Below are 25,114 nucleotides of genomic sequence, written 5' to 3' on the forward strand. Positions count from 1 at the left end.
GCTATGTCGCTTACCTCATGTGCAGGGCATTGCAGGACCTTAGGTATCCATGGTTATGACCACGCATATAGTCACAGTAGGTTAACTGCTAGTGATCATAACCATGGTGATACCTAAGGTCCTGCAATGCCCTGCACATGAGGTAAGCGACATAGCAAATACCTCCAAATAGAAATGTATTATAGTTCTTCTGATTCACGATATCGTTTACCTTATGTTCAGGGCATTGCAGGGCCTTAGTTTACATCTTTACAACTGTTTTAAGACTTCTCCTTATGGCTGATTACAAAAATCAGAATGCGATAATTTACCTTATACTAACCCCATCTACACCCCATTGCAAATATGGACTTTTAGGGTGGGTGGGTTGAATACTTTTGCAACCTGATCCCCCTTCAGGATTGGTACTTCGCAGCCATAGGGGGTCTAGGACAACTCATCTTCTCCTCCCCTTGAAGGCACCGACCCTTAAAAGGCTATGGCAGCGTTGACCAAAAAGTATTCAACCCCTTTCAGATTTTATGTTTCGGGACTCCCCACGCCCCATTTTCCTTCACATTTTCTGGATTGAAACCACAATATATTCCACAGAAGGACAGAAATGATTCCTGGCTATGGCTGACCTCAGCCCGCAGGACGACCACATTCAGTGTCGAAAGTCCATTGACTTCAAAAGTGCATGTTAACCCCATGCTCACCAGGATGATCTGCGTTATTAAAAGGTCTGGACAATTACTCGAAATCATGGGAAAAAATAAAAAATGGCAGAAAGGCGGGGTGTGGGTGATAGGTGCTACCCAGCAGGTACTGGTGAGGCTATGAGCATGGAGCAGCAATGGCTGCCGAGACCACCTAGATATGTCCTTACACAGCCGGCTCGGCCTTCTGGCCGTCTTCACCGCTGGACACCTCGGAGTCCTCTCCCAGGATCTGGCACAGTTCGGTGAAGCGCTGCTGCATTTTCGGCACTCCGGCCAGCTGCTGCTCCAGTCTCTGCTTCTCCTCCGTCAGCGAGAGGCGAGCGGCCGTGTCCAGCTTCTCGAACTTCCAGCCTCCTTCACCATCAAACTGCAGCAGGTGAGTATGGTATTTCCTATAGGGAAGAAGAAGGGAATTTTGTTACTTACCGTAAATTCCTTTTCTTCTAGCTCTTATTGGGAGACCCAGACGATTGGGGTATAGCTACTGCCCTCTGGAGGCCACACAAAGCACTACATCAAAAGTGCAAGGCCCCTCCCCCTCTGGCTATACCCCCCCCGTGGTATCACGGGTTCTCCAGTTTTAGTGCCAAAGCAAGAAGGAGGAAGCCAATAACTGGTTTAAACAAATTAACTCCGAATAACATCGGAGAACTGAAAAACCGTTCAACATGAACAACATGTGTACCCGCAAACAACAAAAAAACATCCCGAAGGACAACAGGGCGGGTGCTGGGTCTCCCAATAAGAGCTAGAAGAAAAGGAATTTACGGTAAGTAACAAAATTCCCTTCTTCTTCAGCGCTCTATTGGGAGACCCAGACGATTGGGACGTCCAAAAGCTGTCCCTGGGTGGGTAAATAAATACCTCATGTTAGAGCTGCAAAACAGCCCTCCCCTACGGGGGTGTCACTGCCGCCTGCAGGACTCTTCTACCTAAGCTGGCATCCGCTGAAGCATAGGTATGCACCTGATAATGCTTGGTGAAAGTGTGCAGACTGGACCAGGTAGCTGCCTGGCACACCTGCTGAGCCGAAGCCTGGTGACGTAATGCCCAGGACGCACCCACGGCTCTGGTTGAGTGGGCTTTTAGCCCTGAAGGAACCGGAAGCCCCGCAGAACGGTAGGCCTCTAGAATTGGTTCTTTGATCCATCGAGCCAGGGTGGCTTTAGAAGCCTGCAACCCCTTGCGCGGACCAGCGACAAGGACGAAAAGTGCATCGGCACGGCGTATGGGCGCCGTGCGGGAAATGTAGATTCTGAGTGCTCTCACCAGATCTAGCAAACGTAAGTCCTTTTCATACCGGTGAACCGGATGAGGGCAAAAAGACGGCAAGGAAATATCCTGATTAAGATGAAAAGAGGATACGACCTTAGGAAGAAACTCCGGAATGGGGCGCAGCACAACCTTGTCCTGGTGGAACACCAGGAAGGGAGCCTTGGAAGACAGAGCTGCCAGCTCAGACACTCGCCGAAGCGATGTGATCGCAACAAGAAACGCCACTTTCTGCGACAGCCGAAAAAAGGAAACTTCCTTCAGAGGCTCGAAGGGCGGCTTCTGGAGAGCAACTAGTACCCTGTTCAGATCCCATGGATCTAACGGTCGCTTGTACGGGGGCACAATATGACAGACCCCCTGCAGGAACGTGCGCACCTTAGGAAGACGTGCTAGACGCTTCTGAAAAAATACGGATAGTGCCGAAACTTGCCCTTTAAGGGAGCTGAGCGACAAGCCCTTTTCTAACCCCGATTGCAGGAAGGAAAGAAACTTGGGTAATGCAAATGGCCAGGGAGACACTCCCTGGGCCGAGCACCAGGATAAGAAAATCTTCCACGTTCTGTGGTAGATCTTAGCAGAATTCGACTTTCTAGCTTGTCTCATTGTGGCAACCACTCCTTGAGATAATCCTGCAGACGCTAGGATCCAGGACTCAATGGCCACACAGTCAGGTTCAGGGCCGCAGAATTCTGATGGAAAAACGGCCCTTGGGACAGTAAGTCTGGTCGGTCTGGCAGTGACCACGGTCGACCGATCGTGAGATGCCACAGATCCGGATACCACGACCTCCTCGGCCAGTTTGGAGCGACGAGTATGATGCGGCTGCACTCGGATCTGATCTTGCGTAGCACTCTGGGCAAGAGCGCCAGAGGCGGAAACACGTAAGGGAGCTGAAACTGCGACCAATCTTGAACCAAGGCGTCTGCCGCCAGAGCTCTTTGATCGCGCGACCTCGCCATGAATGCCGGGACCTTGTTGTTGTGCCGGGATGCCATTAGGTCGACGTCCGGCACTCCCCAGCGGCGACAGATTTCCTGAAACACGTCCGGGTGAAGGGACCATTCCCCTGCGTCCATGCCCTGGCGACTGAGGAAGTCTGCTTCCCAGTTTTCTACGCCTGGGATGTGAACCGCGGATATGGTGGATGCTCTGTCCTCCACCCACATTAGAATGCGCCGGACTTCTTGGAAGGCTTGCCGACTGCGCGTCCCTCCTTGGTGGTTGATGTATGCCACCGCTGTGGAGTTGTCCGATTGGATTCGGATCTGCTTTCCTTCCAGCCACTGCTGGAAGGCTAGTAGGGCAAGATACACTGCTCTGATTTCCAGAACATTGATCTGAAGGGTGGACTCCTGCGGAGTCCACGTCCCCTGAGCCCTGTGGTGGAGAAACACTGCTCCCCACCCCGACAGACTCGCATCTGTCGTAACTACTGCCCAGGATGGGGGCAGGAAGGATCTTCCCTGAGATAATGAAGTGGGAAGGAGCCACCATTGTAGAGAGTCCTTGGCCGTCTGGGAAAGCGAGACTTTCCTGTCCAGGGACGTTGACTTCCCGTCCCATTGGCGGAGAATGTCCCATTGAAGTGGGCGCAGATGAAACTGCGCAAAGGGAACTGCTTCCATGGCTGCCACCATCTTCCCTAGGAAATGCATGAGACGCCGCAAGGGATGCAACTGGCCCTGCAGGAGAGATTGCACCCCTGTCTGTAGTGACCGCTGCTTGTTCAGCGGCAGCTTCACTATCGCTGCTAGAGTATGAAACTCCATGCCAAGATACGTTAGTGACTGAGTCGGTGATAGGATCGACTTTGGAAAGTTGATGATCCATCCGAAAGACTGTAGAGTCTCCAGCGTAGCCTTCAGGCTGTGCTGACATGCCTCCTGAGAGGGAGCTTTGACCAATAAGTCGTCTAGGTAAGGGATCACCGAGTGTCCCTGAGAGTGCAAGACTGCTACCACCGCCGCCATGACCTTGGTGAAGACCCGTGGGGCTGTCGCCAGACCAAATGGAAGAGCTACGAACTGAAAATGGTCGTCTCCTATCACAAAACGTAGAAAACGTTGATGTTCTGTAGCAATTGGCACGTGGAGATAAGCATCTTTGATGTCTATTGAGGCAAGGAAGTCTCCTCTGGACATTGAGGCAATGACAGAGCGGAGGGTTTCCATCCGGAACCTCCTGGCGTGCACATGTTTGTTGAGCCGTTTTAGGTCCAGAACAGGACGGAACGAGCCGTCCTTTTTTGGAACCACAAAGAGATTGGAGTAAAACCCTTGCCCTTGTTCCTGAGGAGGGACTGGGATCACCACTCCTTCCGCTTTTAGGGAATCCACCGCCTGCAGCAGAGCATCTGCTCGGTCTGGACGTGGGGAGGTTCTGAAGAACCGAGCTGGAGGACGAGAATTGAACTCGATTCTGTACCCGCGAGACAAAATGTCCGTCACCCACCGGTCTTTGACCTGTGACATCCAAATGCCGGAAAAGCGGGAGAGCCTGCCCCCGACCGGCGATGCGGAGGGGGGGGGCTGGAAGTCATGAGGTAGCCGCTTTGGAAGCGGTACCTCCATTTGCTTTCTTGGGGCGTGTGTGAGTCCGCCACGAATCTGAGTTTCTTTGCGTCCTCTGAGTCCCTTTGGACGAGGTAAATGGTGTCTTGCCCGAACCTCGAAAGGACTGAAACCTCTGCTGCCACTTTTTCTGCTGAGGTTTGGATGTTCTGGGTTGTGGTAAAGAGGAGTCTTTACCCTTGGACTGCTTAATGATGTCAGCCAATGGCTCGCCAAACAGTCTATCTCTAGACAAAGGCAAACTGGTTAAACATTTTTTGGAACCAGCATCTGCTTTCCAGTCCTTTAACCACAAGGCTCTGCGCAAAACTACCGAATTGGCGGATGCCATTGAGGTGCGACTGGTAGATTCTAGGACCGCATTGATAGCGTAAGACGCAAACGCCGACATCTGCGTGGTAAGGTGCGCCACTTGCGGCACTGCTGGATGCATGATAGCATCCACTTTTGCTAAGCCAGCTGAAATAGCCTGGAGTGCCCATACGGCTGCGAATGCCGGAGCAAACGACGCGCCGATAGCTTCATAGACAGATTTTAACCAAAGGTCCATCTGTCTGTCATTGGCATCTTTAAGTGAAGCGCCATCCTCCACTGCAACTATGGATCTAGCTGCAAGTTTGGAAATCGGGGGGTCTACCTTTGGACACTGTGTCCAGCGCTTGACCACCTCAGGGGGAAAAGGGAAACGCGTATCTTTAGATCGTTTAGAGAAACGCCTTTCTGGGTGAGCGTCGTGCTTCTGGATTGATTCTCTGAAGTCAGAGTGATCTAACAAGGCACTCAATTTACGCTTGGGATAGAGGAAACGAAACTTCTCCTGCTCCGCAGCCGCCTCTTCTGCTGAAGGGGCTGGGGGAGAAATATCCAACAGCCTATTGATGGCTGAGATAAGGTCGTTTACCATGGCATCCCCATCAGGGGTATCCAGGTTGAGAGGGGTTCCAGGAGTGGATTCCTGATCACTCTCATCAGACACATCACAGGGAGACTGATTGCGCTGAGACCCTGAGCAGTGTGAAGACGTCGAGGGTCTTTCCCAGCGAGCTCGCTTAGGGTGGCTGGGGCCATCATCTGAGTCATAATCCTCGGCCTGTGAAGCCGGGGACCCCCCTGTGGGCTGGATACATTCCAAGTAAGGGGGACCTGAGGACAGAGGCCTCGCCGTGCCCAGAGACTGAGCCCCATGCATAGATTGCAAGGTTTCAAGGATTTTTGCCATAGACACAGACATATTATCTGCAAAAACTGCAAAGTCCGTCCCTGTCACCGGGGCAGAACTTACAAGCGTCTCAGCCTGGGTCACTACCTCTCCTGACTCCGGCTGGCGAAGCAGCACCGGGTCGGAGCATTGCACACAATGGGGGTCATCAGAGCCTGCTGGTAGATTAGCCCCACATGCAGCACACGCAGTATACACAGCCCTTTTTGCCTTGGCCGCCTTGCGTTTTGAGGATGACATGTTGCTGCTTCCACAGAGCGATCTGGGATATGCAGCCAGAAGCGACCTCACAGTGCAAGAAATACAATATCTATATATCTGTACACAGTACACCGATACACCGTGAGGCACTAGAGGGACCAGCACAGAAAAATCGCTTACCGCCCGCTTAAAAAAGCGGGTGTGTGGTCGCCAGATAGCCCCTAGTCCAGGTCTCCCAGAGCCTTGCGTCCTTCCTCCAGCCAGGCATGCATGTAATGGCTGCCGGCGTCTCGAGAGAGGAAGGGGGGCGGGCCCTGGGCGTTCCTGGCCAAGAGCGGGAAGTCTGCTTCCCTCTGTGCCAAGTGAGAGGGCTGGAGCATGTAAATCAGGCTCCAGCCCTCGTCGCTGCTAGCGAACAGCGTCTCTCCCCTACCCTGAATGACAGGGTGGGGGCGGGAACGAAACGGAGCTGCCGGCGTCCTAGGCCCAAAAAGCCGGGGACTAAATTTATAACCGCCGCCGCCGTAAAAGCGCGGACGGCGGATCCCCGGCGCACCACAAGTCACAGCAGCGCCGCCCGGTCCAGAGGGGGTCGGCGCTGCGTTCCCATACACAAAAAAGTCCCCCAGTAATCTGTAGGGACACCAACTCCACGTTGCGGTCCCCGGCGCACTACAACACCCAGCCAGCCCGGAGTGTGTCTGTGCCTGCCGGGGACACAGAGTACCTGTATGATGCAGGGCCTGTCCCTGATCGTACTCCTGCTCCGTCTCCATCAGGTTCTAATGGGTCTGTGGATGGAGCCCGGCGTCAGAGCTGAGAGGCCGGCAGGATCCCACTTCCACAGAGCCCTACAAGGGGATGTGGAAGGAAAACAGCATGTCAGGCTCCAGCCCTGTACCAGCAATAGGTACCTCAACCTTACAACACCATCCAGGGGTGAGAAGGGAGCATGCTGGGGACACTATATGTGTCCTCTTTTCTTCCATCCGAAACAGTCAGCAGCTACTGCTGACTAAAATCTGTGGAGCTATGCATGGAATGTCTGACCTCCTTCGCACACAAAGCTAAAACTGGAGAACCCGTGATACACGGGGGGGTATAGCCAGAGGGGGAGGGGCCTTGCACTTTTGATGTAGTGCTTTGTGTGGCCTCCAGAGGGCAGTAGCTATACCCCAATCGTCTGGGTCTCCCAATAGAGCGCTGAAGAAGAGAAGGTTTACATATGGTGGAAGGGGTGGTCGTGCACCCATAGGCACAAGGTGGAGCGGGATGAATTCCTGACCACTACTCTCATAGGCACAGGGTGGAGCAGTGAGAATGCCTTACCACTGCTCCCATAGACACAGGATAGAGCGGTGAGAATGCCTTACCACTGCTCCCATAGACACAGGATAGAGCGGTGGAATACCAGACCACTGCTCCCATAGGCACAGGATAGAGCGGTGAGAATACCAGACCACTGCTCCCATAGGCACACGGTAGAGGGGGAGAATACCTGACCACTGCTCCCATAGGCACAAGGTGGAGCGGGATGAATTCCTGACCACTACTCTCATAGGCACAGGATAGAGCGGTGAGAATGCCTTACCACTGCTCCCATAGGCACAGGATAGAGCGGTGAGAATGCCTTACCACTGCTCCCATAGGCACAGGATAGAGCGGTGAGAATGCCTTACCACTGCTCCCATAGACACAGGATAGAGCGGTGAGAATGCCTTACCACTGCTCCCATAGACACAGGATAGAGGGGGAGAATACCTGACCACTGCTCCCATAGGCACAGGGTTGAACGGTGAGAATGCCTGACCACTACTCCCATAGGCACAGGGTTGAACGGTGAGAATGCCTGACCACTACTCCCATAGGCACAGGGTGAAGCGGTGAGAATGCCTGACCATTACTCCCATAGGCACAGGGTGAAGCGGTGAGAATGCCTGACCACTACTCCCATAGGCACAGGGTGGAACGGTGGGTATAATTGACCACTAATCTCAGCCACAGGGTGGATCTGTGACAATGTCTGACCACTGCTCCGATAGCCACAGGGTGGAGCGGTAAGAATACCTGACCACTACTCTCATACGCACAAGGTGGAGCGGGGTGAATACCTGACCACTGCTCCCATAGGCACACAATAGAGCGGTGAGAATACCTGACCACTACTCCCATAGGCACAGGGTGAAGCGGTGAGCATGCCTGACCACTACTCCCATAGGCACAGGGTGAAGCGGTGAGCATGCCTGACCACTACTCCCATAGGCACAGGGTGGAGCAGTGAGAATGCCTGACCACTACTCCCATAGGCACAGGGTGGAACGGTGGGAATAAGTGACCACTAATCTCATAGCCACAGGGTGGAGCAGTGACAATGTCTGACCACTACTACCATAGGCACAGGGTGGAGCGGTGAGAATGGCCTGACCACTACTCCTAAAGTCACAGGATAGATCAGTGAGCATGTGGGACCACTTTTCTCATAGTATGTGCACCCAAACATTGGCATGACCCCTTTTTTTGGGAGTACACCGCCCTCATTACAGGGGTACTCCAGTGTAAGCATTATTCTTTGTGTCATGTAAAAAAAGTTACACAACTTTCCGGAATATTTCGGTATCCGTTCCTTACGGTATTCAAGATCTCTTCTTGCTAGGATTTAAAGGGGGTTTCCAGTTTCAGAAAACCTTTGTTCAAAGTTTTTTTTTCTTTTCTTTAAACAAGCTGTGCTGTACTCACCCTTCCCCGGTCCAGCCCTGAGTCTCAGCTGCTGCTCCTAATGTCTGGTATTGTCTGCAGCACTGACAGCCCTGCAGACAATCAGTGAGCTCATTGGTTCTGTCCAAGTTGAAGGCATGAGCCCATGACCTCAAAGAGGAAGTCAGCATTGCGGACAAAAACAGACACCGGGAGAGGGGGCAGAGACTCAGTGCTGGACCAGGGGAGGGTGAGGAAAGCAAACTGTAGCTGGGGAAGGAAGGCCTTTTGATATGTGCAGACATCGGAAGACCCCTTTACCCTAAAATGTTAAGAAATGCCCTATATAAATCCTGCGGATCGCTCCGGGCACAGAGACGTCAGAGGCGGTGCAGAGGCGGCAGGACAGTGCACGGCAGAGACGGACTGAATGAGGGATGAGAGGAAGCGGCGCGGTGAATGCCCTCGCCTTCTCTGGGCTGCATGTCACTGGTCGTACTGCAGAGGAGGGAAGAACAAGCCTCCATTGTCCCAGGGTCCCCTTCATGGAGGCCAAGGCTGGAAGCCATCCAAGTTCCCCATCTGTGACGATAAAAGGGGACAGAAGTGGGGCACAAAAGGGCAGCTGGGGGTCATCTCTGAGAATGGCCATACATCCCTCACTTAAAGCAGCAGTGATGCCGTTTAACCCCGGAGTGTTCACCCCTCACGGTATTGTGATGCCTCGCGATCCGGAGGCACTGACTTCACAGGCCCCACATATAATAGCGCCTTGTGCCTATGAATGTCCATTAATTCCCGATTAAACACAAATCATGGGCTGCAGCATTCATAGCGCGGGGACCGAGGCACAGACTGTTCTCACGTGCTCAGAATCGCTCCGGACGGGCACAGCTTTTGACGTCTGGACCCTATACTGAATTGTAAAGCGTTGCGGAATACGATGGTGCCATATATATAAAGATTATTATTTGGCCGCTGCATTAGTGTCCGAATAAAAAAAAATAAAATAAAAAAATATATATATACATACATACATACATACACATACATTATATATATATAAGATTATAATATATATATATATATATATATATATATATATATATATATATATATATATATATATATATATATATATGTGCGTGTATGTATACACATATATATATATATATATGTGTGCATATGTGCATGTGTGTATATGTAGAATATATATTTTAATATAATATATTTATGATTCTATTATATATTTATAAAATTAAGTGTGTGTATATATAAATATATATATATATATATATATATATATATATATATATATATATATATATATATATATATATATATATATATATCTCTCTATCTATCTATACACATATGTACATACATATATATATATATATATACACACACACACGCATAATATATATTATATATATATATATATATATATATATTATATTATATATGTGTGTGTATATTATACATAAACAATATGTTAGTGTATAATATATATATATCTATATATATATATATATATATATAATTGCCTTATTCTGTCTGCCTGTCTGTCTTGCTCCAAAATTGTGTCCTTACGGTGACACAAAGCTGATTGGCCGCTGGGCTCGCCATGGCCCCGCCCCCCGCACAGATTGGCCGCTCGCCCAGGCTGCGCCCCCACACGGATTGGCCGGCCGCTCGCCCAGGCTCCCCCCCCCCACAGATTGGCCTCTTGCCCCGGCACCCTGCAGGCATTGGCAACTCGGCCACGCCCCGCCCCCCTCACGCAATGCATGCTAGCTCTGGCCCCGCCCCCGCCACGCATTCCCCGAACCGACACGGTCAGGGAGCCATGGCTACCAGGTGAGTACTGTACCCCTGGGAGCCCACATCAGCGTACGCAGCCAAACCAGCCGACACATACCCTCGCATTGCTGGGGCTGGCCGGCGTATGCTGGTGTGGGCTCCCGTGCGAGCGGGAAACGAGATACGCTGGTAACCATGGTAGCATAGTTACCAGCGCATCAAGGTCCTGCAGCGGCGGAAAATACACACACGCACACACATAACAGCACACACACACACACACACACACATCAGATCACACTCACTCTCACACACACATCACATCACATCCACACATCAAGGTCCTGCAGCGGCGGAAAATACACACACGCACACATCAGATCACACTCGCTCTCACATACACACACACACACTTCACATCGCATCCACATACTCACAACATCCTGGGATATCGCTTGCTTCTCGGCGGCGATACTGTGCTGTGAGCTTCCAGGACCTGCCGGAGGATCACATGGCCAGAAGCATGTGGTATCTCCGGATGTTGTGAGTATAAGCGCGTATGTGCAATATCGTCAATGTTTGTGTGCGTGAGTGTATGCGATCGGGTGTGTGTCAGTGTATGCGATCGGGTGTGTGTCACTGTATGCGATCGGGTGTGTGTCACTGTATGCGATCGGGTGTGTGTCACTGTATGCGATCGGGTGTGTGTCACTGTATGCGATCGGGTGTGTGTCACTGTATGCGATCGGGTGTGTGAGTGTCGGCAGAGGAGCACGGCGTGCTGGAGGAGGCTGGGAGGAGAGAGGCTGATGCTGGGGACCGAAAAGGCTGATGCTGGGAGGAGAGAGGCTGAGGCTGGGGGAGGCTGAGGCTGGGGTAGGCTGGGAAGAGAGAGGCTGATGCTGGGGACAGAGAGGCTGATGCTGGGGACAGAGAGGCTGATGCTGGGGACAGAGAGGCTGATGCTGGGGACAGAGAGGCTGATGCTGGGGACAGAGAGGCTGATGCTGGGGACAGAGAGGCTGATGCTGGGGACAGAGAGGCTGATGCTGGGGACAGAGAGGCTGATGCTGGGGACAGAGAGGCTGATGCTGGGGACAGAGAGGCTGATGCTGGGGACAGAGAGGCTGATGCTGGGGACAGAGAGGCTGATGCTGGGGACAGAGAGGCTGATGCTGGGGACAGAGAGGCTGATGCTGGGGACAGAGAGGCTGATGCTGGGGACAGAGAGGCTGATGCTGGGGACAGAGAGGCTGATGCTGGGGACAGAGAGGCTGATGCTGCGGGTAGAGAGGCTGATGCTGCGGGTAGAGAGGCTGATGCTGCGGGTAGAGAGGCTGATGCTGGTGCAGCATGGGGGATGGAGCACGATGGGGGGTGCGCAGCATGGGGGATGGAGCACGTTTGGGAGTGCGCAGCATGGCGGATGGAGCACGTTTGGGAGTGCGCAGCATGGCGGATGGAGCACGTTTGGGAGTGCGCAGCATGGCGGATGGAGCACGTTTGGGAGTGCGCAGCATGGCGGATGGAGCACGTTTGGGAGTGCGCAGCATGGCGGATGGAGCACGTTTGGGAGTGCGCAGCATGGCGGATGGAGCACGTTTGGGAGTGCGCAGCATGGCGGATGGAGCACGTTTGGGAGTGCGCAGCATGGCGGATGGAGCACGTTTGGGAGTGCGCAGCATGGCGGATGGAGCACGTTTGGGAGTGCGCAGCATGGCGGATGGAGCACGTTTGGGAGTGCTCAACATGGCGGATGGAGCACGTTTGGGAGTGCGCAGCATGGTGGATGGAGCACGTTTGGGAGTGTGCAGCATGGCGGATGGAGCACGATGGGGAGTGCGGAGTATGGCGGATGGAGCACGTTTGGGAGTGCGCAGCATGGGAGATGGAGCACGATGGGGAGTGCGCTGCATGGGGGATGGAGCACGATGGGGAGTGCGCTGCATGGGGGATGGAGCACGATGGGGAGTGCGCTGCATGGGGGATGGAGCACGATGGGGAGTGCGCACCTCCCCCCAACACACACACACGCGCGCGCACTGCACAACACACCACACACACTGGGAACCACAAACAACTGCCCTACACAGACACCCACACACACAGACAACGCTGCACACACACACACACACACAACACCCAACACACAAACACCGCGGCACACACAAATATACGCACATACCGCACAACACACACATTGCACAAAACATACCTCCCCCCAAAACACGCCACACACACACAAACCGCGCAACACACACACACACAACGCTACAGACACACAGCGCTCCACAAACAACGCAACACACATACAACACCGCTCTCACCCCCCGCCACACCCAGAACATGTACAGCGCCCTACACAAACACTTGGTAACTACACACAACAACATCTATATATATCTCTCTCTCTCATATAACAAAAATCATACATGAACTACACAATACGTAAATTCTAGAATACCCGATGCGTAGAATCGGGCCACCTTCTAGTATGTGTATAATATATATATATATATATATATATATATATATATAGTAATTACGTTGAACCACACATGGCATAAGCCGGTGATACACATCAGTGCCGTCAGCCGAATGCGCATTTGGTAGACGCTCAGTCCCGACCCCCATAGTTGTAGTTGTAGAACCTCAGCTGTTTTTATGTGTGAGGAGATGGGAGTAAGTGGCTCATCTCCCCTGGGAATTAAAGGATGGGGCATGAAGATTCAACATGCTTAATCCTCCTCCACCCCGACATTACCATCAGCTTACCACAAGGATGGCCGATGGGTGATGGACAGCAGAGCGATCCCAGCATCTTTGGCAGCTTGGAAGATCTTGCCTTCCACATCGATGCTGACCGCACTGGTGCACTCGTCCAGGAGGGCGTATTTCGGTCTGCGGAGAGATGACAATCAGATTATATAAGCAGCACATGACTTATTGGCCATTTTTTATTTTGCACTTACATTTTTTTCCTCCCTCTCTTTCTATTCAATTTTTCGTTAACATAACTGTATGAGAGCTTATTTTATGTGGGTCTATTTGTACTGACAAAAAAAAAAATCCAACTGATGAAAAAAAATTGTGTTTTTAGGTTTTGTTTCTAAAGATATTCATTGTGCACTAAAAATAATGTGGTAATATGATTCTTCACGACTGTACGATTACAGTAACACCAAACCTATATTTTATTATTATTTTAGTGGCTTATAAAAATTCTTAAAATTTGTATAAAAAAAGAAAATATAAAGAACAAAGAAACAACAACAAAAAAAAGAAAGAAAAACCAAAAAACAAAGAAAGAATAGAAAAAAAAAAAAGAACAAACCCCCCCCCCAAAAAAAACAAAGGAATAAACAAAAACAAAGAAAAAACAAAAAATAAAAAACCAAAATAAAACAGAAAAGACAGAAAAAACAAAGTAAAAAAACAAAATAAACAAAGAAAAAAGAAAAAAAAAAAAAACAGACAAGAAAACCCCCCCAAAGAAATAAAGAACAAAACAAAAGAAAAGACAAAAACAGAAACAAAAAACAAAAGAAATAAAAGAAAAAAAACATAGAAAAAGAACAGAAAAAAAAACCAAAAGAAAAAAGATAAAACACAAATAAAAACAGAGAAAAAAAAACAACAAAGAAAGATAAAAGAAAAAAAGAACAAAAAAAACAGAAGAAAAACCAAAAGAGAAAAAAAAATAAAGAAAAAAAAACAGAAAAGCAAAAAAATAAAAACAAAAAGAAAAAAAGGAAAAAAAACCCAAAAAACAAAGATAGTTTTTTTTTCTTTTTTCTTACTAACAAAAAAAGAACAAAAACAAAAAAAAAAAAAAAAAAAACAAAAAGAAAAAACATGGTCTGATGTCTTTATACAGGAGGACTGGTCTGAAGTCTAATACAAGGGGGCCTGATGTGTATTAAGAGGAGGGGTCTTGTCTTGGGTCTGTATATAGTGTGGGAATGGTGATACGTTTGTGTATAGGGGGTCCTATATACAAGGTGAGATGATTTAGACTCTGCAAAGGTGCGAGTGGCCTGTAATCAGAGGGAAACTGGTCTGGGATCCGTATACAAGGGAGCGTCTGGGATCCGTATACAAGGGAGCGTCTGGGATCCGTATACAAGGGAGCGTCTGGGATCCGTATACAAGGGAGCGTCTGGGATCCGTATACAAGGGAGCGTCTGGGATCCGTATACAAGGGAGCGTCTGGGATCCGTATACAAGGGAGCGTCTGGGATCCGTATACAAGGGAGCGTCTGGGATCCGTATACAAGGGAGCGTCTGGGATCCATATACAAGGGAGGGTCTGGGATCCGTACACAAGGGAGCGTCTGGGATCCATATACAAGGGAGGGTCTGGGATCCGTACACAAGGGAGCGTCTGGGATCCATATACAAGGGAGGGTCTGGGATCCGTACACAAGGGAGCGTCTGGGATCCGTACACAAGGGAGGGTCTGGTATGGGATCTGTATACACTTCGGGAATGGTAGGAGGTCTGTACAAGGGGGCTTTAGTATGGGATCTCTATAGCTCGGGGGTCTGTATTTTCCATTGCTCGTACTCGCCTGTGGTAAAACATTCGGGCCATCCCCACGCGCTGCTTCTCTCCCCCGGATAGGACGTCTTTCCAGTCACTCACAGAGTCCCAGCCTGTATGGAAACACGAGACAGGAGTCACACAGACGTATACATTCACAGCCTTATATACCAGAAGGGAGAAAAGAAGGAATGGGGCAGGGAATAATTCAAATGGACCCTACTATCAGCTTATTGGCTGATAACAGCGACCATTACATTTAATCTCTCCTTTCTCTGAAGCCCTGGTCTGATTCGGAGCCCGGCCATCAGGCTTTTAAGCTGCCCGAGCACAGATTTGTAAGAACTACTTTCAGCCACTAGAGGGAGCTCGGGAGACAGGCGAAGACAATCTCTGCAGTGAGCTCCCCCTAGTGGGCACTTATGAGAATACATAATCAGTGTTTTATACCGAGGCTTATACGTACATGGTATTGGCTAATATGGAATAAAAAGGATAATTATATAAAATTGCCCTTTAAACCCTTAATCCATCATGAGGGCGATGGCTCAGAAGAGTCCGCAGACACGACTGAAGCCCCTGTGGTTACAGAGATGGAGGGAACCCTGATATTCCCACCATGATTTACTACAAGCTCTGGCTTCCTAGACGAGGGGGCGTCCTGCGTGATGCGGCAGCTCCGTACTCCCCCGGATTTCATCACTTCATGATGAATCATTCCCGCACAGCCTCACACACTTGGCACCGGGACATGCAAAAGACGGGCAGGGTGCACGGGATGGCGTCATTCCTGGGTGTCAAAAGACGGGGGGGTGCTCGCTGGGTTCAGGTAGATGAACCATAAATAATATAATAATAATAATTTTATTCATTTATATGGCGCTATTAATTCCACAGCGCTTTACATACATTGGCAACACTGTCCCCATTGGGGCTCACAATCTAGAGTCCCTATCTATATATCTTTAGAGTGTGGGAGGAAACCGGAGAACCCGGAGGAAACCCACGCAAACACGGGGAGAACATACAAACTCCTTGCAGATAGTGTCCTTAGTGGGATTCGAACCGAGGACCTCAGCACTGCAAGACTGCAGTGCTAACCACTGAGCCACCACAAGACTGCAGTGCTAACCAATGAGCCACCACAAGACTGCAGTGCTAACCACTGAGCCACCGTGCCGCCATAAGGACCCAGTTATTCCCAAGTTATCCTTTAGGCACAGGATGGAGTACGAATTGATCCCTGGGGGTCCGGCTGCTCCCCCCCTTACAATCGCAGCTCTAGAATGGGGCCGTGCGGACTCCCTACACATCCTCCGATCCATTCATTATCTATGGGGCTGATGGAGTGCACTGAGCGGCGTGCTCAGGACCATGGACAACATACAAAAACACACAGCCTCAGTGCCCTCATGTGCAGCAAGTCCCCATACGGTACATTGCATGGAGACTTGCTGCGATTGCTGTGGGATTTTTTTCCAATATAAGACATATCTCGAAAGTAAGACATAGTGGGACTTTTGGGGGTAAAAAGAATGTAAGAACACTGTCTTACTTTCGGGGAAGCACGGATATTATATATAAACAACGACAAGGCAGAGTCCAGCAATAACGTGAGCAATCCAGGATGCTGTTAAAACATTTTTCCTTCTTTTTATTCATAAATTCATTAAAATATAATGGTCCAAGCAATTCAGAACAGCATTATCGCAGGAAAATAGCGCAGATAGGACTACACGTTTCAGCGGTAAAATCCGCCTTCTTCACGGTCCAGAATCTCTGCCTTGTCGTTGTTCACATTTGTATGGATGGACTCCTACGTCCTGATCCGGGCACAATGGAGTTAACCAGGTCAGCTGAGGTTCCAGGTGATTCACAGGAGTGAGCTGGTCTACATTGTTGGACATTATATATATATATATACACACACACACTAGAAGGTGGCCCGATTCTACGCATCGGGTATTCTAGAATTTACGTATTGTGTAGTTCATGTATGATTTTTGTTATATATATATATATATAGATGTTGTTGTGTGTAGTTACCAAGTTTTTGTGTAGAGGCTGCACATGTTCTGGGTGTTGTCTGGGTGTGAGGGGGGTGAGAGCGGTGTTGTATGTGTGTTGCCTGTGTTGCGTTGTTTGTGGAGCGCTGTGTGTCTGTAGCATTGTGTGTGTGTGTGTTGCGCGGTTTGTGTGGGTGTGGTGTGTGGGTGTGGGGTGTGTGTGTGGTGTGTTTTGGGGGGAGGTATGTTTTGTGCAATGTGTGTGTTGTGCGGTATGTGCGTATATTTGTGTGTGCCGCGGTGTTTGTGTGTTGGGTGTTGTGTGTGTGTGTGTGGGTGTCTGTGTAGGGCAGTTGTTTGTGGTTCCCAGTGTGTGTGTGTGTGTGGTGTGTTGTGCAGTGCGCGTGTGTGTGTGTGTGTGTGTGTTGGGGGGAGGTGTGCACTTCCCCATCGTGCTGCATCCGCCATGCTGCGCACTCCCAAATGTGCTCCATCCGCCATGCTGCGCACTCCCAAACGTGCTCCATCCGCCATGCTGCGCACTCCCAAACGTGGTCCATCCGCCATGCTGCACCAGCATCAGCCTCTCTGCCCGCAGCATCAGCCTCTCTGCCCGCAGCATCAGCCTCTCTCCTCCCAGCATCAGCCTCTCTCCTCCCAGCATCAGCCTCTCTCCTCCCAGCATCAGCCTCTCTCCTCCCAGCATCAGCCTCTCTCCTCCCAGCATCAGCCTCTCTCCTCCCAGCATCAGCCTCTCTCCTCCCAGCATCAGCCTCTCTCCTCCCAGCATCAGCCTCTCTCCTCCCAGCATCAGCATTTTCTGTCCCCAGCTGATGCCTTTTCGGTCCCCAGCATCAGCCTCTCTCCTCCCAGCCTACCCCAGCCTCAGCCTCCCCCAGCATCAGCCTCTCTTCTCTCAGCCTCCCCATCCCAGCCTTCCCCAGGATCAGCCTCTCTCCTCCCAGCCTCCTCCAGCACGCCGTGCTCCTCTGCCGACACTCACAGATCCGATCGCATACACTCACACACACACTCACACACACCCGATCGCATACACTCACGCACACACACATTGACGATATCGCACATACGCGCTCACACTCACAACATCCGGAGATACCACATGCTTCTGGCCATGTGATCCTCCGGCAGGTCCTGGAAGCTCACAGCACAGTATCGCCGCCGAGAAGCAAGCGATATCCCAGGATGTTGTGAGTATGTGGATGCGATGTGATGTGTGTGTGAGAGTGTGTGTTGTTATGTGTGTGCGTGTGTTTATTTTTCGCCGCTGCAGGACCTTGATGCGCTGGTAACTATGCTACCATGGTTACCAGCGCATCTCGTCCCCCGCTCGCACGGGAGCCCACACCAGCATACGCCGGCCAGCCCCAGCAATGCGAGGGTATGTGTCGGCTGGTTTGGCGGCGTACGCTGATGTGGGCTCCCAGGGGTACAGTACTCACCTGGTAGTCGTAGCTCCGTGACCATGTCGGTTCGGGGAATGCGGGGGGGGGGGGGGGGTGTGGTTTAGCGGGGCCAGAGCTAGCGTGCATTGCGTGAGGGGGCGTGGCCGAGTAGCCAATGCCTGCAGGTTGCCGGGGCGAGAGGCCAATCTGTGGGGGGGGCGGAGCCTGGGCGAGCAGCCGGCCAATCCGTGTTTTGGGCGCAGCCTGGGCGAGTGCCAATCCGTGCGGGGGGCGGGGCCATGGCGAGCCCAGCGGCCAATCAGCTTTGTGTCACCGTAAGGACACAATTTTGGAGCAAGACAGACAGACAGACAGACAGAATAAGGCAATTATATATATATAGAGATAGAGATATATACACACACACACACACACACACGCATACATACACATATATACATACACACACAAACACACACACACACACATATATATATATATATATATATATATATACACACACACAATGACCGCCAGATACTGCGGTGTACTCCTTTACCTAGGATTAAAAATATATTCATGCTAAATTACTATACAGTTATGCTCCAATGGCGCCATCTGGTGGTTGCAGATGATACTGCAGACTGTGCATCACAGTTTTTGTTGTTTTTTTCTAACATAGTAGATATGACAGCAAGGAGGAATGTTAATTGTAGAATTATACAATGTAGCGATCCCGCCCGGCTCACCTCCCTCCCGCTGCACCAAATAGTTCAGATTCACAATGTGCAGGATGGCCTCCAGGTTCTTGTCATTGAAGCCTTTCGTCTTCATGTCGGCTGCCGTGTCAGGGTAAATAACCTGATCTCGGAGGGAGCCGACCGACATGTAAGGCCTGCATGGAAAAAAAAAAAAAAAAAAAAAAAGTTTACAGTGTATGCACATATCACAGAATGAGTTTATATGAGAAGCATCACTAATACTGCAGAATACTAAGCACCTCTAACATTAATCAGTCACTGATCTGTATTTTCTCTGGTTCACAGTAAAGAACACATCATGCGTCTGCATTTATTGTTCCTACTTTACATATAATTAAGGATGTGGAGTGTCCCTTTAAATCAGACTAAACGCAATATTACTCTAACAGTACAACAGCGCCATCTGGTGGCCACAAGCGGAATTATTTTAGCCATTTAAATTGTGTCAGTTTCCTCGCTTTCTTCCAAGAGCCATAACTTTTATTTTTTTGTCCACATAGGGCTCCAGTTTTGCATTTTTCAAGGATAACACTCACTTTATCATACAATATACGGATAATGCAGGAAAAAAATCCAAGTGCTGGGAATAGGTGAAAAAAAAACAAAACAAAACACTTTCACCATTGATTTTTGGATTTTGTTTTTATAGTGTGTAACGTGCTGCAAGAATGATCCGGTATCATGGCTCTTCAGGACGGTACAAGTACGGTCATATCAAACTCTTATTATCTATTTTTTATTTAAGGGTTAAAATACCGTATATACTCGTGTATAAGCCGACTTTTTCAGCACATTTTTTATTCTGAAAAAGCCCCCTCTTGGCTTATACACAAGTGAGGGTCCCACTTCCAGATTATGAGAAGCAGTTGTCTTCCCCCAAAACAGAGGGGGGGGGGGAGGAAATAGGGGTGCATCTTATAATCCAGATAAAGCTTACTGGGTCGGCACGCCACAGTGGGGCGGCATCACAGGATGGAGGATCGGTCATACTGTGACTTGAGGGTGTTGGGACGGTGTCGCTGCTCAGGAGGGTCAGTGATACTGGGGGCACAAACAAGTGTCGCAGCGAGGAAATATGTTTTCCCAGTTAATTGTGGCAAAATTAGGGACCTCGGCTCATACTCAGGTCAGCTTATACTAGAGTATATATGGTAAAAAAAAAAAAAAAAAAAAAAAAAAAAAAAAAAAGTTGTGTGGGGGCTTTGTATGTATGTATGCATGCATGCATGCATGCATGCATGTATGTATGTATGTATGTATGTATGTATGTATGTATGTATGTATGTATGCATGGATAGATAGATAGATAGATATCTATATAATTGCCTAATTCTGTCTGTCTGTCTTGCTCCAAAATTGTGTCCTTACAGTGACAAACAGCGGATTGGCCGCTCTCCTCGCCTCGGCTCCGCCCCCCGCACGGATTGGCCGCTCGCCCAGGCTCCGCCCCCCCACGGAATGGCTTCTCGCCCCGAGGTGAGCGCATCAAGGTCCTGCAGCGGCGGAACACACACACACACACACACACACACACCCCTCAGATCACATCCACACACTCACAACATCCCGTGATATCGCTTGCTTCTCGGCGGCGATACTGTGCAGTGACCTTCCAGGACCTGCCGGAGGATCACATGGCCAGAAGCATGTGGCATCTCCGGATGTTGTGATTGTGTCAGCGCGTATGTGCGATATCGTCAGTGTGTGTGTGAGTGTATGCGATCGGATGTGTGTGAGTGTGTGTGTGAGTGTATGCGATCGGATGTGTGTGAGTGTGTGTGTGTGAGTGTATGCGATCGGATGTGTGTGAGTGTGTGTGTGAGTGTATGCGATCGGATGTGTGTGAGTGTGTGTGTGTGTGTGTGAGTGTATGCGATCGGATGTGTGTGAGTGTGTGTGTGAGTGTATGCGATCGGATGTGTGTGAGTGTGTGAGTGTATGCGATCGGATGTGTGTGAGTGTGTGTGTGTGAGTGTATGCGATCGGATGTGTGTGAGTGTGTGTGTGTGAGTGTATGCGATCGGATCTGTGAGTGTCGGCAGAGGAGCACGGCGTGCAGCACAGCTGCTGGGACCGCCCACCGGTGGGCACAGGGAGAAGTGGGGTGTGTGTGTGTGTGAGTGTATGCGATCAGATGTGTGCGTGTTTACTGTCTGATGTGTGACTGTGGAGCACGATGGGGAGTGCGCAGCATGGGGGATGGAGCACGATGGGGAGTGCGCAGCATGGGGGATGGAGCACGATGGGGAGTGCGCAGTATGGGGGATGGAGCACGATGGGGGGTGCGCAGCATGGGGGATGGAGCACGATGGGGAGTGCGCAGTATGGGGGATGGAGCACGATGGGGGGTGCGCAGCATGGGGGATGGAGCACGATGGGGAGTGCGCAGTATGGGGGATGGAGCACGATGGGGGGGTGCGCAGCATGGGGGATGGAGCACGATGGGGAGTGCGCAGTATGGGGGATGGAGCACGATGGGGGGTGCGCAGCATGGGGGATGGAGCACGATGGGGAGTGCGCAGTATGGGGGATGGAGCACGATGGGGGGTGCGCAGCATGGGGGATGGAGCACGATGGGGGGTGCGCAGCATGGGGGATGGAGCACGATGGGGGTTGCATACCTCCCCCCAAAACACACACACGCACTGCACAACACACCACACACACACTGGGAACCACAAACACTGCCCTACACAGACACCCACACCCACACACACAACGCCCAACACCCAAACACCGCGGCACACACAAATATACGCACATACCGCACAACACACACATTGCACAAAACATACCTCCCCCCAAAACACACCACACACACACCCCACACCCACACAAACCGCGCAACACACACACACAACACTCCACAAATAACGACACACAACGCAACACACAAACAACACCGCTCTCACCCCCCGCCACACCCAGAACACATACAGCCCCTACACAAACACTTGGTAACGACACACAACAACATATATTATATATATATAATATATACACACTAGAAGGTGGCCCGATTCTACGCATCGGGTATTCTAGAATTTACGTATTGTGTAGTTAATGTATGATTTTTGTTATATATATATATATATATATATATATATATATATATATATATATATATATATATATATAAACAAAAATCATACATTAACTACACAATACGTAAATTCTAGAATACCCGATGCGTAGAATCGGGCCACCTACAAGTGTGTGTATATATATATATATAATATATAAATATATATATATATGCACCCCACACAATTTTTTTTTAGATATTTTATATTTTTTTTTTAGCAATGTTTTTTTGTTTCCTGCACTACTTGGGTGGGCTTATACTCATAAAAAAGAAAAGAAAAAAAAAATGAAAAAAAGTTGTGTGGGGGCTTTGTAAAAACACAATTTTTTTGATTTTTTTTAGCAAGGTTTTTTTGTTTTTTATTATTGGGTGGGCTTATACTCAAGTGTATGTGTACACTGGAAAAAAAAAAAAAAAAAAAAAAAAAAGTGGGGACTTTGTGAAAAAAATAAAAATAAATAAAAAAGCCCCACACAACTTTATTTTTTTTTACCGTATATATTTGAGTAAAGCCGACCCGATAAAAAAAACAAAAAAAAAACCTGCTAAAAATTATAAAAAATAATTTTAAAAAGAAGTGTGGGCGCTTTTTTTTTTTTATACAAAGCCCTCACACCTTTTTTTTTTAGCAAAGTTTTTTCTTTTTATACAACGCCCCCACACACTTTTTTTAGATTTATTTTTTTTAGCAAAAATTTTTTTTGCTTATACAAAGCCCCCACACAACTTTTTGTTTTAATTTTTTTAGGCAGTTTGTTGTTTTTTTTTTTTATACAACGCCCCCAAACACTTTTGGTTTTTTAGATTTATTTTTTTACTTTTTTTTTTTAGCAAAGTTTGTTGTTTTTTTATACAATTCAGCAGATGGATTCCTACTTTACCTCTGTGGTATGTAAAACATGTGCTGCGGAGGAGGCTTGTACAGCACGCCGCTATATGCAGGCCACAATCCTCCCAAGATGCGAAACAGGGAGCTTTTCCCGCAGCCGTTGGGTCCAGTGATCAGAAGATGCATCCCCTCTTCTACCTGCAGATGGAAATGTGACCTAATGAGACCATGAATCAGAGTAGAAGAAGAGAGCTAAGCATTACACACTCAGGTGCTAGAGGAGCTCACTGACAGATTCACTGTTTCCTCTTTCTGCACTCGGCTCTGCACTGTAAGAAGCCAAATGCTCCAATCATTCTTAATAAACCCATTTGCAAAAAGCAGTTTTGGCCCCCACAAATCTGCTTTAATGGTACCCACCAACTTAAAGGGATTGACCAGTTTGAGTGCACACATGAGCTGATCGTGGGGAGTCCGCGGCTCCCCCACAATCTGAAAGATCTGAATATACAGAGGATCCAAAACCCAACCCTGATACATAACAAACGAGATCAGTTATTGATTACTGGGGGGCCGATAGCTGGGACCCTCAGTGATCCAAATGGGGCTCTGAACCTGGGTTCGGCAAAGCTCCATGTTCAACAAAGACTGTGGGAGATGGCGGAAATCTAGGACTTCCTTTAAAAGGGGGTGGTTTCATCAGGTCAACCCTATCCGTTTGCCCTATAAAAAAGGTATATAGACCTGAAGAAGGCCCCCTACCCAGCTGCGGACCTTCCCCCTATCAATCCTCTACAGAGAGCTGTTCTCCAGATCTTTCAAGTTGCATGGCTGTCACTAAGCAACATTGAGTTAGCTCCTCCAAAGATTTTCTCTTGGGTTCAGGTCTGGAGACTGGCTAGGACCTTCATATGCTTCTTATGGAGCCACTCCTTAGTTATCCTATCTCCGTGTTTTGGCTCATGGTCATGCCGGAAGACCCAACCATGACCCATCTTCAATGCTCTTACTGAGGGAAGGAGGCTGTTGGCCAAAATCTCGCAATACATGACCCCATACATCCTCCCTTCAATACGGTGCAGTCATCCTATCCCCTTTGCCGAAAAGCCCCCTCAAAGTATGGTGTGTCCACCCTCATGCTCTAGGCTTCTTCTGCTGCGAAACATGGCGAGTGGAGTTGATAGCAAAAAGTTCTATTTTGGTCTCATCTGACCACATGACCTTCTACCGTGCCTCCTCTGGATCATCCAGGGGACCTTCAAACGGGCCGAGACATGTAATGGAGTCTGCAGTGGACCTTGTGTGCCCTGCAGGATTTTAACCCATGACAATGGAGTGTGTTACTAACGGTAATCTTTGAGACTGTGGTCCCAGCTCTCTTCAGGTCATTGACCAGGTCCTCCCATGTAGTTCTGGGCTGATTCCTGACCTGCCTCAGAATCCTCCTTTCCTCATAAGGCATGGAGACCCAGGCTGAGTAAGATTGACAGTCATCTTGTGTTTCCTCCATTTTCTAATAAATTGCCCAACAGTTGTTTCCTTCTCACCAAGCTGCTTGCCTATTGTCCTGCAGCCCATCCCAGCCTTGTGCAGGTCTACAATTTTGTCTCTGGTGTCTGTAGACAGCTCTCTGACCATGAATCGGCAGTGTATCAAATACTTATTTTCCCCTCCCTTGACCTCGGATTCGGGAGCCCTCCATACAAATTAGGTGGGGTCCTCCATCTCTATCCACAAACCTCTAATGTAACATTGATTACAGATTGTACCTAGACACAGATCTGCCCTCTAGTGGCCAAAACCTGCACAGCCCCGATATAAAGGACTTCACAGACACCGGTGTGATGCGGTACTAAGGTCGCGGCTCTTGTACCATGGGGAGACCTGACAACTCAGCCGCTCCTTGGACCTTTGACTTTGCCTTCTTCCTATCACTAATAGATGATAATCACAGACCTTGACATTGCTGAAGTTGCCGCGCTCCGTTCACCCCGAATACGCGGCTAATTAAGGTCATTACAC

The 25,114-nt window shown here is 49.4% G+C and overlaps 1 protein-coding gene across 2 annotated transcripts in view; it reads right to left on the reverse strand.

The window, feature by feature from the left end:
• Nucleotides 1-227: 227 nt before the first annotated feature.
• Nucleotides 228-25,114, reverse strand: part of ABCD1 (ATP binding cassette subfamily D member 1) — a 60,974-nt gene continuing 36,087 nt past the window's right edge. The window contains exons 6-10 of one of the 2 annotated variants that reach the window (XM_075324251.1): nucleotides 23,145-23,290; nucleotides 19,167-19,312; nucleotides 15,034-15,118; nucleotides 13,239-13,364; nucleotides 228-1,093 (exon numbers count right to left, since the gene is read on the reverse strand). In XM_075324251.1, coding sequence (XP_075180366.1) covers nucleotides 865-1,093; nucleotides 13,239-13,364; nucleotides 15,034-15,118; nucleotides 19,167-19,312; nucleotides 23,145-23,290 — 732 coding nt within the window. In that variant the 3' untranslated portion in view covers nucleotides 228-864. The remainder of the gene's footprint in view (nucleotides 1,094-13,238; nucleotides 13,365-15,033; nucleotides 15,119-19,166; nucleotides 19,313-23,144; nucleotides 23,291-25,114) is intronic. The other variant, XM_075324252.1, reaches the window with a different exon arrangement.

The sequence above is a fragment of the Anomaloglossus baeobatrachus genome, chromosome 9 (genome assembly GCF_048569485.1).
Source record: "Anomaloglossus baeobatrachus isolate aAnoBae1 chromosome 9, aAnoBae1.hap1, whole genome shotgun sequence".
Lineage (NCBI taxonomy): Eukaryota > Metazoa > Chordata > Amphibia > Anura > Aromobatidae > Anomaloglossus > Anomaloglossus baeobatrachus.